Source organism: Gambusia affinis, linkage group LG02, assembly GCF_019740435.1.
Source record: "Gambusia affinis linkage group LG02, SWU_Gaff_1.0, whole genome shotgun sequence".
In the NCBI taxonomy this organism is placed as follows: Eukaryota; Metazoa; Chordata; class Actinopteri; order Cyprinodontiformes; family Poeciliidae; genus Gambusia; species Gambusia affinis.
The window spans coordinates 15175706-15188351 of record NC_057869.1 but is presented as its reverse complement, the minus strand read 5'-3'; the positions used below and the strand labels follow the sequence as shown (position 1 = coordinate 15188351).

At 37.8% G+C, this 12646-nt stretch overlaps 1 protein-coding gene across 4 annotated transcripts in view; it reads left to right on the top strand.

The window, feature by feature from the left end:
- The window catches only part of nedd4a (NEDD4 E3 ubiquitin protein ligase a), a 32018-nt gene that overhangs the window by 12747 nt on the left and 6625 nt on the right, over positions 1–12646 (top strand). For all 4 annotated transcript variants that reach the window (XR_006372720.1, XM_044138345.1, XM_044138338.1 and 1 more), the window contains 14 exons: positions 5020–5070; positions 6238–6299; positions 6415–6517; positions 6946–7106; positions 7205–7325; positions 9603–9767; positions 9903–9986; positions 10152–10271; positions 11119–11355; positions 11442–11519; positions 11657–11711; positions 11809–11867; positions 12216–12281; positions 12365–12594. Coding sequence is in view for 3 of the 4 variants with exons in the window: in XM_044138345.1 (XP_043994280.1) it covers positions 5020–5070; positions 6238–6299; positions 6415–6517; positions 6946–7106; positions 7205–7325; positions 9603–9767; positions 9903–9986; positions 10152–10271; positions 11119–11355; positions 11442–11519; positions 11657–11711; positions 11809–11867; positions 12216–12281; positions 12365–12594 (1592 nt within the window). In the remaining variant the exon portion in view is untranslated. The remainder of the gene's footprint in view (positions 1–5019; positions 5071–6237; positions 6300–6414; positions 6518–6945; positions 7107–7204; positions 7326–9602; positions 9768–9902; positions 9987–10151; positions 10272–11118; positions 11356–11441; positions 11520–11656; positions 11712–11808; positions 11868–12215; positions 12282–12364; positions 12595–12646) is intronic.

Here is a 12646-nt window from a genome sequence, read left to right as displayed (position 1 = left end):
TGTGGATTCAAATTTAACAGCATGATACGAGAGCAGCCATGCCAGCGATCTGTGGACGTGTGTGTGTGGGGGTGGGGGTGGGGGGCAAAGAGTGTTGGCCTTTCCCAGTAAACGATCGGATGGTGTGTTAGCTTCCCTGTGGGTGTCTCTCCCCCCCCACCCACTAAGCAGTGTTTGTGAAATATCAGGTGTCGGTCTCCCCCTACATTTAGCAAGCTGTCAAGAAAGAAGGCCTACCTGAGTAATTTGTCTTTTCCTGAAACGTTTTTTGGACTTACACACTGAATACTGTCCCATTATTACCTCTGATGACTATTAAGGTAACAGTTTGACTTGGTTGGTTATCAACACATCACTCATACCTTTTATTAAACATCAGTTTCTTTTGTTCATCTTTACCTTTTCTGAAGATTAAATCACAATTTCTTTAGGTTTATTTGTAGGTATTACTCTTTGGAAAGTTACTCTACGTCAGTGTCTCAATTAAATCGTATATTTTCTCCAGTCATGAACAGCCTATTTTGTCACAAAACAATGCATTTTCAAAAACCACTAAAATGTTCCATCACACCATTCTTATGTTTTCAAATCAGTTGAATAAAGTGCCAAATAAAGAATTGGAGAAACGGTAGATTGCTTTGGTTTAAAGGAAATGAAAGTAATGCTGCATACTGCAGATCAGCTGTCTGAAAGGAGCTTTCTGTCTTTTCCCTTTAGAAGAAATGCAAATGGTAAATATCTGTAATGCAGCCAACTGCAGACCTGCTGCATAATTACCACTTAACCACATAAAATAAACTTTGTATACTCTGAGCAAGGAATAAAAACTAGTGCTGCCCTGCCTCCACTTGTTGCTGCTCACTGTTTGATATTTTCCCCTTCCTTAAAATAAAATAGTCTCTCATTAAGATATTAGTCAACCTAAATTAACTTGTTATTCTACAGAGAAAGCTACTGCCTGAAATGTTGTCTTCAATCTGTGCATCACAATTATAATAACAAATGAGTCTTGTTATAGAGTATTAACAATAGTTGGTTTTCTCTTCTACATAGAAGCTGTTACACAAAGTTATAGATTTTAATTTTTACTCTCGATAATCATGTAATGATTATAGTGACATCTAACAAATATAACTAATAGTTCAAATTTACAAGAGACGGGAAAAGGGAACAAAAAGTATTTCAGGGTTCAATTCTCTAATTACAAAATGTCTAAATTAGTTTTTAGTTAAATAGTTCTACTTTTTTCATGTAATAATTCATAGATTAATTATTGTTTAACATGGTGTTCATGCTAAGAAATGGTAAAATGGTCACTTTGTTGCAGACTCACAGCACCGTTTAGAAAAACATCAAATTCAAATACCTTCAGGTTGCTTTTAATTAAGCTTGCAGTGATGCAGCTAGCTGTGAGGTTTAAATAAACCTTCAGCTTTGCTCCTCTTATCTGTTTTGCCCTCCTAACCACATGTGCTCCGCCGCAAAGTTAATGAACAACCATATGTGACTGTGTTACACAAGTGAGGTGGAAAGTATGACTCAAACCCCATTTCTGCTGTGTTTTTTTGACGACTCATAATTTTGAAAACCATCTTTAAGCAATTATAGATCAGTTTACATTGTCTAACTGGCTCTAATCTCACCATACAAATGAATAATCTTGAGGAATTTAGCTTTTATGGCACTGGATAGTGGATTTACTGAGGACCTTTTTAGGAGGAAATGGTTTGTTATGTCATTTGGTACAAATTCCTGCAGGAATGTTCTTTAAAGACGTCACACCCCTATTAGGAAAAATGCCCTCCTCAACTCCAACATATTATTTTCCAGCCACCATTCTGAAAAAGCATGACCTTTCCTTCCTATTGGACTTGAACTAATCATGTTTATATTATACATTTTCCATGAGAAAATGAAGGTTGAAGTCAAATGAACAGGTGGATCTCAAACCGTGGCACACAGATCTGACTACGTTCAGGATGGATCGTCGCCACACAGTTTGGTTTGCCCGCTCTCATAACATTTAACTGGGCAGCTCTTTCTCCCACCTGTCAAAGCAGTTTGTCATTACACATGTAAGACATCATTCTGAGCATGCAGGTTGCCTCCAGCTTATATGGTTAATGATCTGGTCCTAATGTCACCCCGTAAACTGAGCAGCACTTAGTGTCACCTGAATCTTCAGGGATGCCCTGAATGGAAATTTATCTGTCATTATAATTTTAATTTAAGCGCTTGGTATGCATGCAGAGCTTCTGTCTCGCTGGTTTTAAATCTGCTTCACCAGGGAAGCTTCCAAGAAAAAGATATGAAGGGTTAAATGATGAGTAGCAGGTGGCAAACACTATTGTTAGTGACATTTTACTAAATTAGCCAGCAAAGTATTTAGTCCAAGCATGTGTGGCAGATCTGAATGTGCTAACATCTTTTTTTATTTATCTATTAAGCAACATGAGTAGGCTTGTCACAATAATCAATGAATCAATTAATCAAGTGATAAAACAAACTCAATTATTTCCATTGGTATGATTGATCATTTATCTTTTTTTTTTTTCCTCTTTCTACCAAAATCTGGATGATAAAAGTCTTCAGTTTGGTGCTTTGGTCTCAACTAGCCCATTTTTTCATTACGAGGACTTCAAAATTAATTTTATCTGTTGTTTTGTTTATTTATTTTGAATGTTTAAAATGTCTTCCAGTTCCAGTGTTAAATGTTCATTAGAGTTTAAAGTTGACTGATCTTCTAAAATGTGCTCCTGCATTATTATTTTGCCATTACCATTACATTAATTAAAACTGATCTCAAATCAACAATATTATCGCAATAACCTCTGGAACAAGCAAAATTTGTTACTGTGACAGGCCTATATGTGAGACGTTATTATATGTACAAAACAATTAGGACAAAATGTCAAATTATTTATAAAGCATTTTAAAAATGGCTATTAACTACACCAACATGTTGTACAGTATCCTTAAAATAAAATGGTACAAAAATGATTCCCAACAAAAAAAAAACCCATACATCTAATTAAATTTTACTGTTTGTGTTTTCCAAGAATAATCATGCCAACAATTATTGTAGAGTTATGTAAAATAAAATGCACGAAACAAAGAAGGATAGATAAAATGGCATAAAAAATCAATAAAGTAATAAAGTAGAGTAAATAATCTGAAATCTAAAATCTGAAAATGGACAGCATTCGATGTGTAAAAATTAAAGCAAACGCAAGGACATGGGTTTAATAAGGCCATAAAAGCTGATTGTATTTCAGGAAGCACTTGTTTTCCATCAATAAACATTATGTTCTATATGCTGCCAAAACCACAGTAAATACTATAAACAACACGATCTAGTAAATTGCAGGGTGTGCCAGAAGAGAGCTGGATGTGAATGATTGTAAATAAACTTGGTCCGAATGGCACGACTCTCAGTCCTAATGAAGCTCTTGAATATTCGTCATTCAGTATCCAGGGCTTGAGCGTACAGCTAACGGTTAGAAATGGAAAGTTTCCTGAAAGAAAGGTCACGGTTGTTGAAATGCAATAAACCACACTCCCCTGTAATAAGACGTGCAATATAAAACTTAAGATAAATGTCTTAAGAGATGAGTAAGTAATATGAGTGCTTGAACTACTTGAAAATGTTTGAGTGACAATTTTGGAAAGTGCTTGATATTCAAGCTGCACAGTTTTGTAATAAAGTACAATCTACTTTATTTTGATTTGGAAATGTTATTTACAGTTGAAACCAAATATTGTCATACACATAGAAAAAAAAATGTGTTAAATTACACAGAACTTTTCTTGTATTAAGTCATTTAGAATCACCAAAATAATTTCTATTTTCTAAATGCTAGAAAACTTAGCGAGAAAATGTATTTATTTATTTTTTAGATTTTTTTTCGCATGTTGTGTTTTTAGCATTAATGTGAGCAGGAAGTTAATTTATCTTAAGACGATTTGTTTGGCTTATTTCACTGTCAATAATGTTTTGATTTGTGTAATTGAAATGAAAGTTGGCTTGTATTTTATACGCCCAACAAAGTTACTGACATGAGAGGATTTTTAGTGTTTTGTTCTCAGACCAGTCAGGTGTGTGAGAAAGACTTTTCAAAACACAACATTTTGCAGTGTTTTAGTTTGCTTTCTCCCTGCTCCAGAATGTAGAATATTATCATAAGACATTATTAACAGCAGTAATAAATTATATTATGTACTATTTGTGAGTTGAAACTGTTTTTTTTTAGTTCATTTTGAAAAACCTTTGTAAGGAAGAGTCTGAAAGCTTCCCTGGATGATCCTTGAAAAGTGTTTGAACCCTGATAATGAGACTCAAACAATGCACATGTAGTTTTAAAGTCACTTTCTGAGTTTTTAGTAAGACGAACAGGAGCGTCTTCCTCTTCACCTGTTTCTGTCTGTTGGTAATTAAAGGCAGGAAGAACCAGGTGTGTCTATTTCCGTATATCTAATCACTTGTCCCACTGTTGGACAGTTTGACCTGTCGGGGGTGTTGATTTGGACACAAGGCGGACTCCCCGCTGTGCATTGTGCTCCCCTACCAGGCTGCAGGGCCTCCAGGCGGTAAACATGTCCCCTGTTTAAAGCGGTGACTCGGCATCTGGCTTATGCCACAGTATTTGATCCTGGGCTCTCTTGTAATAACACGGACCAGTTATTTACCGGGAGCCGATAAACACATTCCTGCCAGATGAAGAGGAGATGTATACAGAAATGCTTTGGATCAAGTGATGGTGGTTGTTCAATAATGAACGATGGTGTGTTTGAGATACTTCTCTGTTTACTGTAACACGAGGCAGCTGCTGAGAGGGAGAAGGAGGTTTAGAAAAGCGGCAGAAATCTTTCCACTCAATTGCTGCCTGCCAACTCTGTTCTTACCATGCATTTGACTGTGATATACTACAAAGTGGTTTAAGTAGAAAGACTTGGAGGATAGTCTTGTTGATGTTTGTTTTGGAGATGAATCTCATGGGTCCCCTTGTCTCTCCTTTTCAGACACGTGACGACTTTCTTGGACAGGTGGACGTTCCTTTAAATCAGATACCGGTGAGTTCTTGTCTTTAACGAGGTGTAATAACCCCCGTGGCCGGTTTTATTTCACTTACGCTCCAGATCATAATTGTAAAACCAAGTGAGCTGCATTCACATTTTTTCACTGCCCGGGTTTAAGAAAACGCAACAGGAGCAGAAGACAAAACATAGACTGGATAAATTATTGAAGATAAGATTTAAACTCAGACAGGCTGATCTAAGTTACAGATCTTAATCACAGAAACTCCAAAACTGAACTAAAATGGTTTTATTTGAGTAGGCCTGCTGTTGTGATTTCACTGCAAAGTTCAAAATCTTATAAAGTACTTTTAATGCAACTATCTTAGTACACTTGAAATAAAAAAAATTACTCTCAAGTAACTTTTCAGGAAGAAATATGAGCTTGTTTTAAGTCAAAGGTTTCTTAATTCCTTCAAAAGTGCTAGTTTAGATTTATACACAGATTTTAACATTTTCAATCATATGAACATGAACTTTAGATAAAGTGACTAATTGTGTCTCATGTTTATTCCTTCTGCATTTCGAAGCTCTTCTTAAAATCTGGTAGCTTCTTACTGGGTGTTAAATTTTTTTTTTTGAGGAATTGTTTACTCAGTGTTTTTCTTTTACTTAACTCTTGCATTTAATATGTAAATTATGGCTTCTGCTTGTTCACATTGATTTTGTAAAAACATCCCCTAAAAGGCAAGTTCAGTAACAGTACTGCCAGGAACATGATGTACGTGTAAAGGATGTGTAATAAATATTATTCACAGAAAAAACAAAATAACTTAAAGGGACAAAATAAACCATCAGGACAAGGACACTAAGTGTTCATAAAACCTTACTGTTCCTGTTTTTTTGGATGTTTTTTAAAAGATGATCAGAGCAGCATGTGTTTTGTTTTAACTGTATCTGTGTCTCCATGTGTCTCCATGTAAACATAAACATGTGTGCCCTTATTCTGGTGTCTGTTCCACATCGTTTTCTTCAGTTTTGAAAACACGGCCCGCTGTGTTTATGCTACGTTTCTGCTTATGTTTAATTGTAAACACTAATTAGCCTTCATTATCCACCATCCTTCCACGATGCCATGTCTTTAAAAATGATGGTGTTATAATGCCACGTTAGGCAGCGGGTTAAAGCTCTGTGCTTTATTTTTGTTGCCTTTGTTTCCTTTAGACAGAAAATCCTAACGCACAAAGACCATACACATTCAAGGATTTTCTGCTCCACCCACGAAGGTTTGCCTTTCATCACACTCTCATTTTGCTATTGAGCATTTCACCGTTGACGTTTCTTGGCTTCATCTAAACACGTTTTCTGTTTTTTTTGTTGTTTTTTTTCTTTCCTGGCCAGCCATAAGTCCAGGGTCAAAGGTCATCTGCGTCTCAAAATGACCTACCTGCCGAAGAACTCGGGCTCAGAAGAGGAGACGGCAGATCAGACAGAGGACTCAGATGTAAGCTAGTTTAGTTTTTCTCTGCAGTGAGGCCACATCTGATTGGACAAAATCATTATAAAATAGATTCAACTTGAGAGAATCACAGGTCGCTCTTGGAGCGTTATTCTGAATATTTAATAAATTTTTTCTTTTTGTTTTTTAGCTGAATTTTAGTTTTATTTTGTACAGAGAGGTTGATTGTGGTTGGGCAGTGTTTATGTACGTTTTCATATCTGCAAAAACTCAATAAATATATTTAAAAAAAGAAAAAGTAGTGCCTAAGAGTAGATGCGCATTTTGCAGATTTTTATTTGTAAAAGAAAAAAGAAAAAACTTAAACCATGAATAATTTTCCAACCTCTTGACTAATATGACGTAGAAATAAAAGCTGTAGTTTTCCACATCTGTACTGAGGGGTTTAAATGTCGCTCTGTGCTGCTGTGCAGCCGAGCTGGGAGCTTCTGGATCAGGACATGTCGGGCCCCAGGCAGAGCCAGCTGCTGCCTCCTCTTCCTCCTGGCTGGGAGGAGCGGCAGGACAACCTCGGCAGGAACTACTTCGTCAACCACGTGACCAGAACCACGCAGTGGTTCCGCCCCACCTTGCAGTAGGAAACCCTCCACTCCTCCATGAGTGACATCGTTTCCTCAGATTCATTCCCGATAGATGAGAGCCAACATGCGTTTTTGTGTCTGTTGAACAAAGGCAGAGCAACGGGGAGAGTCACCGGCCGCAGAACAGTAACACAGATGTGGAACCTTCCTTCATTACGCGCAGACAGATCTCAGACCACGACGAGAACGCCACGCCGCAGGAGTCTCCAGAGGTAACACCATTCTGCTTCCTGTCCAGTCCCACAGTGGTGCTTTTTAAGGAAACCCTTTAACAGATTCTTAGTTTCTATTCTGCAAAACATGCACACTGCTTTTTCACTGCTTTCTGACAGAACCGAAAACTAAATTAGAGAACTGGAGCTACAGCAGTAATGAAGAGGAGACTTTAACTAGACTCCATCCTCTGGATCATTTCAAATAAGGTTATAGGGACAAACAACACCTGCCACCACCATGCTTTAAACATAGAAGAAGTTTCACCTGCGTGAAAAGAATATTACTGATTAGAGCTGGATGATAAATCATTTCTATCTGTTAACTGAATTTTTGACTTTTGAGTCTTTAATTTGTGGTAAATCAGGATGATTTTCACCAATCCATTCCCTGGGTTTCCACAAATCACAGTGATTCATTTTGATTGGCAGTATTGTTTTGTAGCTTCTCTTCACCTTTGAATTCAGGTCAACTCTACAACGGGATATTAAAACCTTAAGGACTTTCTTTTATTATTATGAGATTAAAGTCATAATCTCATAATAATGAAATCATAAATAAGTAGCAATTTTATCAAAATACCAACATGAAAAATGACACAAAATATTGAATGTTGAGCGTCTTGTAAAGTTATACTTTAAAATAATTTACCTTTTAACACATCAGCATCAAATTATTATCAGTATTTGGACTTTGAAGCGAATGTCTGTTTTGAAGAAACCACAAAGACTGAGATGGTTATGTTGATATCTAGAAGCTTTTTTCTCACTAAAACAAATTTTTTCTCCTAATTTTAAGACATTCTGGTAAAAGTGCATCTTTATTTTTGTAACATTATGACTGTATTCCCGTAATTAAACAAAAGTTCTTATAGCCTGACCCTAATACTCATGTTTTATGGATGATTTAATGAAAGTTTTAACTCTGGTTTTAGCCCCACCTTAATGAAACCGATGACTTTCAGCTCATTATAAGCCTTTAATCTTGATACATAATACGACTCTTTGGTCGAGTGTTTAAAAATGACACAAAGGCTCTTCCTTATGCAATACTTTTCATACCTGTTCATGACACTTGGTGGAATTTATTTCCAGAAGTCACACATTTTCTGATGAAAACTTAAATTTTATTTCTTCTAAAGGCTTACGTTGCCTCCAGATTTATTAGTGAATGTGCAAAAAGCTCCAAGATAAAATATAATTTATCACGCTTTATGAGTATAAGCTGCATTCCTCTCACGTCAGCATTTCAGACAAAAAGCCGATGGAAACATTGTTCCATTACCTGCCTGATGCCAACAGATAACAGCGAGCGACGATCTGATCAACCTGGTGGAAACGAAACACTCCACATGTTTAACTCCAGACTTTACAGGTTTTAAGAAAGAACAAATAATAGAGACTTAAATTTCAACTTGTCTGGACCTGAAATGGTCTTCGGGATTAATTGTTTAAATAGGTTCCCACTTACCAAACCATTTGTTTTTATCAATAACAGTATAGTGTTGTGTTGAGAAAATGTTTTTGTTCAAACTAGATTAAAAATGTAACATTTTTAACAAAACTGCAAAAAAGCTGCTGCCTTGATGTGGTGCTTTAAAGATATTTAAATAAATGATTCTTTGTTTTGAAGGTTGTTCTGGTTAAACTCCTGTTAGTTTAGACGCCTCAATAATAAGTAGTGACATAGCATTATTAACTGGGATCAATAGAAACACAGTTGAGTACCAAATTTGTTTGTTTTTGAGGAAAAGGAAAAACTTTAGTGCTTTATTCCAGTCAGATTTTCAACTTGGCCACATCAGTGACGTGTGGGTAAAAGTTGCAGACAACATATTGTGTTACTGATGCATCTGATACTTTTAAATGTGAGTCATGATTGTCTGGTGAACTTGTTTAGGTGTCCAGTGTTTTTGGGTTTTCCAGGTCTCTGAGGTTTTATGTTGCAGAGCATCATGACTCGATGGAGTTCCTCAAGGCTCCATTCCCGAGCCTCAGCTCAACAATATCTACATGCTTGCTACACAAACTTAAATTTCTGTTTCCACATGGACTGTGGCTCCTTTAAATCAGAAAACACCACAGTTTCAAAGTACAAGAACATTTTATGAGTTTATCTGCATTTTTTCAGTGTTACTTCTTATCTAAATGATATTTTTCTTACTCTTTTTTTGCTTTTAAAGTATTTTTTTGTATTCCTTTATTTCCTACTAAGCACTACTTTGTGTATGAATCCTTTGTTTTTTAACCTCACAGTTTCTGTCTCTTATGCTGCAGAGCTGGGAGATCATCACAGAGGACGAATCCACTTTGTACCCCAGAAACCAGCAGCTCACATCAACTTCATCCAGCGAGCCGCCGGCGTTCTCGTCGTTCAGCGACGAGAACAGGAACCTTCGCGTTTCACAATCCACAAGTAGAGAGCTGCGCAGTCCACAGAATGTGAGAAGCAGGAGGTTCCTCTTACTGAAATTTATAAACAGACTAAAGGGAGCCATCCGCTTCCACTGAGAAAGGAAGGGAGGCTGAAAGCAGATCTGCAATGTCTGATAACAGATTTCATGTCTTCTGCTGCAGAATCACATGAGTAATTCAAACCATTCCAGCCTCAGAGAAAGTTCTCAGACTTCTGCAAGAGAGGAACAACCTATCAGCCCTGTGGTGGGTATTTCCTGCCTCCTCAAAAGGTTGACCAATCCGGTTCCACTTCATCACACGCTAAACTATTAGTGCCTCTGCTCCGCCTCAGCTCTCACAGCTGGTGCTCCTTCTTTCCCTGCTATATAGTTGAACTGATCAGTGATATTTATTTATATTGTTCAATAGTTACTTCCCTCGTCACCTCAGTTGCCTCCAGGCTGGGAGGAGAAGCGTGACAATAAAGGAAGACGCTACTATGTCAACCACAACACCCGAACCACCACATGGGTGCGTCCAGTCATTCAGGTAAAGCTTTCTTAGTTATACTCTGATAATGCTCACTTAGCATATTTTATTTTGCTGGAGAATAAAAACTAAGTGGAGATTTACACCCCTAAGTAAAGAAAACGTCATACAGTAAATAATGGCAGAGGTTTACTTTTTGTTTATCTGACAAAACTATGGGTGGGACTTTTTTTTAACTCATTTAGTCGCTTGATCTTTGTTCTGTGTTTCAGGTGCTTTGATAAATCTGACGCCCAAGCAACAGTCTGGTGGTTAATTTTTGCTTTAAAAGATGTTCTGATGGGACCCTGGAAAATACTAGCGTTGTGTGCAAGTTTTGCAAAAAGGAGTTGCTCTATCAGCGAATCTATCCAAGCCTAAAATATCATCTGAATGCAAAACATGTTGCAGCAAGCACAGACGTCCCACATTATGTGAAGGTTCAGGGTTTCTTGAAACACTTGAAAGCTGGATGGCTATGATAACGCTTCACACCAAACTGATGGTTAAATAACAGATTAACAACAAATATCTTTGCTATTTATTAAATAATTTAGCAATAAAAAAGATTTTTGAATTGAAAATATTTATTTTGTCCATGTATGTTTTTTTTTTTAAATGCTTCCCAGTGTTGAACAGAACCAACCCAAAATGTAGAATCAATTGCACCAAGAACCAATCCCGTTCATCCTGCTTTTAAATAAAAAAATCACTGGAAGGGAGAGAGAAAATAATCCTCTTATCTTCTTTAGATTTATGTTAAACTTTGATTAAATTTGGTTTCACAAAAGCTGTCCTGTTTGTAAAATAATTGATTCTATTTCTTCTAATTCTCCTACTAAACTTTATTGGTTTATTTGTTGGACAGAAACCTGCAGACGCACCAGCGGCACCAGCGGCGGCACCACAGAGTGGATCTGCTCTGCCTCAGAACTCCAGCCCACCGTCCCAGCCGGCGGCGGTCAGCCCTGCAGACGCCGCTCAGCCCAGACCGAGCGCAGAGGCCTCCGCTGAGTTCGGCTCCTTACCGCAGGGCTGGGAGGTCCGCAGCGCTCCAAACGGAAGACCTTTTTTTATCAATCACAACACAAAGACGACCACCTGGGTAAGAGCAGAAACGGTTTCTAATCGCCGTCACTGACTGACGTTATTTATTTGTGGACTGAAACACAACCTGTTTGTGCTCCTCAGGAAGATCCCAGGCTTAAGATTCCCGTGCAGAATAGGAGGACCGGCTCACTCGACCCCAAAGACCTCGGCCCGCTGCCAGTAAGCTCTTTGGTTACAGACACTCTGCAACAACGTGGCTGGGACGGATGCTTGTATACATATATATATTTAGGTCGCTGGATGTTTGGTGGACATGAAGTTCTGTGACATGTTTCTGATGTTTTCTTTGTCTGCAGCCTGGATGGGAGGAGCGTATCCACGGTGACGGCAGGATATTCTACATAGATCACAGTTCGTACGCTTTTATATAATTACAAACTGAATTCATGCAGTATTAATATTTTCCTATTGTCTGTGGATGACATTTAAAAAATATTTCATCTGATAGACACCAAAGTCACACAGTGGGAAGATCCCAGGTTGCAGAACTCGGCTATAACTGGTCCAGTGAGTACAAAACGAAACATTTTGCCATAAAAGCACTGAAAAAACACAAGTATTTTTGGATTTATTTCTGACATAGTACACTTAAAATTAGACAAAACTAACTTACATGTAACTCTTCAGACTCTTTACATATCAACTAGCACTTCTTTGTAATCAAAATTAAGGAATTATTTAAACAAGCTCAGGTTTCTTGCTGAAAGTTACTTGTTAGTTTTGTCTTATTTATTCTGTTTATTAAGATATTTTTTCTAGAAACAAGACAAAAATACTTAAGATTTTGTGTTTTTGCTGTGCGTAAAAAGCTGTAGCTGTAGCTTTTTGTCTCTTAATGCCGTTGTTTCATCGCAGGCCGTGCCTTACTCTCGAGATTACAAGCAGAAGTACGAGTATTTCAGAAAGAAGCTGATCAAACCGGTAAGTCTCATCAGGCAGCAGCAGCAGCGATTACAGATCGGATCCTGCAGGTAACAGCTGAACGCTGTTTGTTCCCAACAAAGGCCGACATCCCGAACCGCTTTGAGCTGAAGCTGAAACGAAACTCGGTGCTGGAGGATTCCTACAGACGCATCCTGGCGGTGAAGCGGCCGGAGCTGCTGAAGGCTCGACTGTGGGTGGAGTTTGACGGAGAAAAGGGCCTGGACTACGGCGGCTTGGCCAGAGAGTGGTTCTTCCTCATGTCCAAGGAGATGTTCAACCCGTATTATGGACTGTTCGAGTATTCTGCCACGTATGTTTAAAATTTCATTATCTTATTTGATTTTGGCTTTGTTTACTCTCTT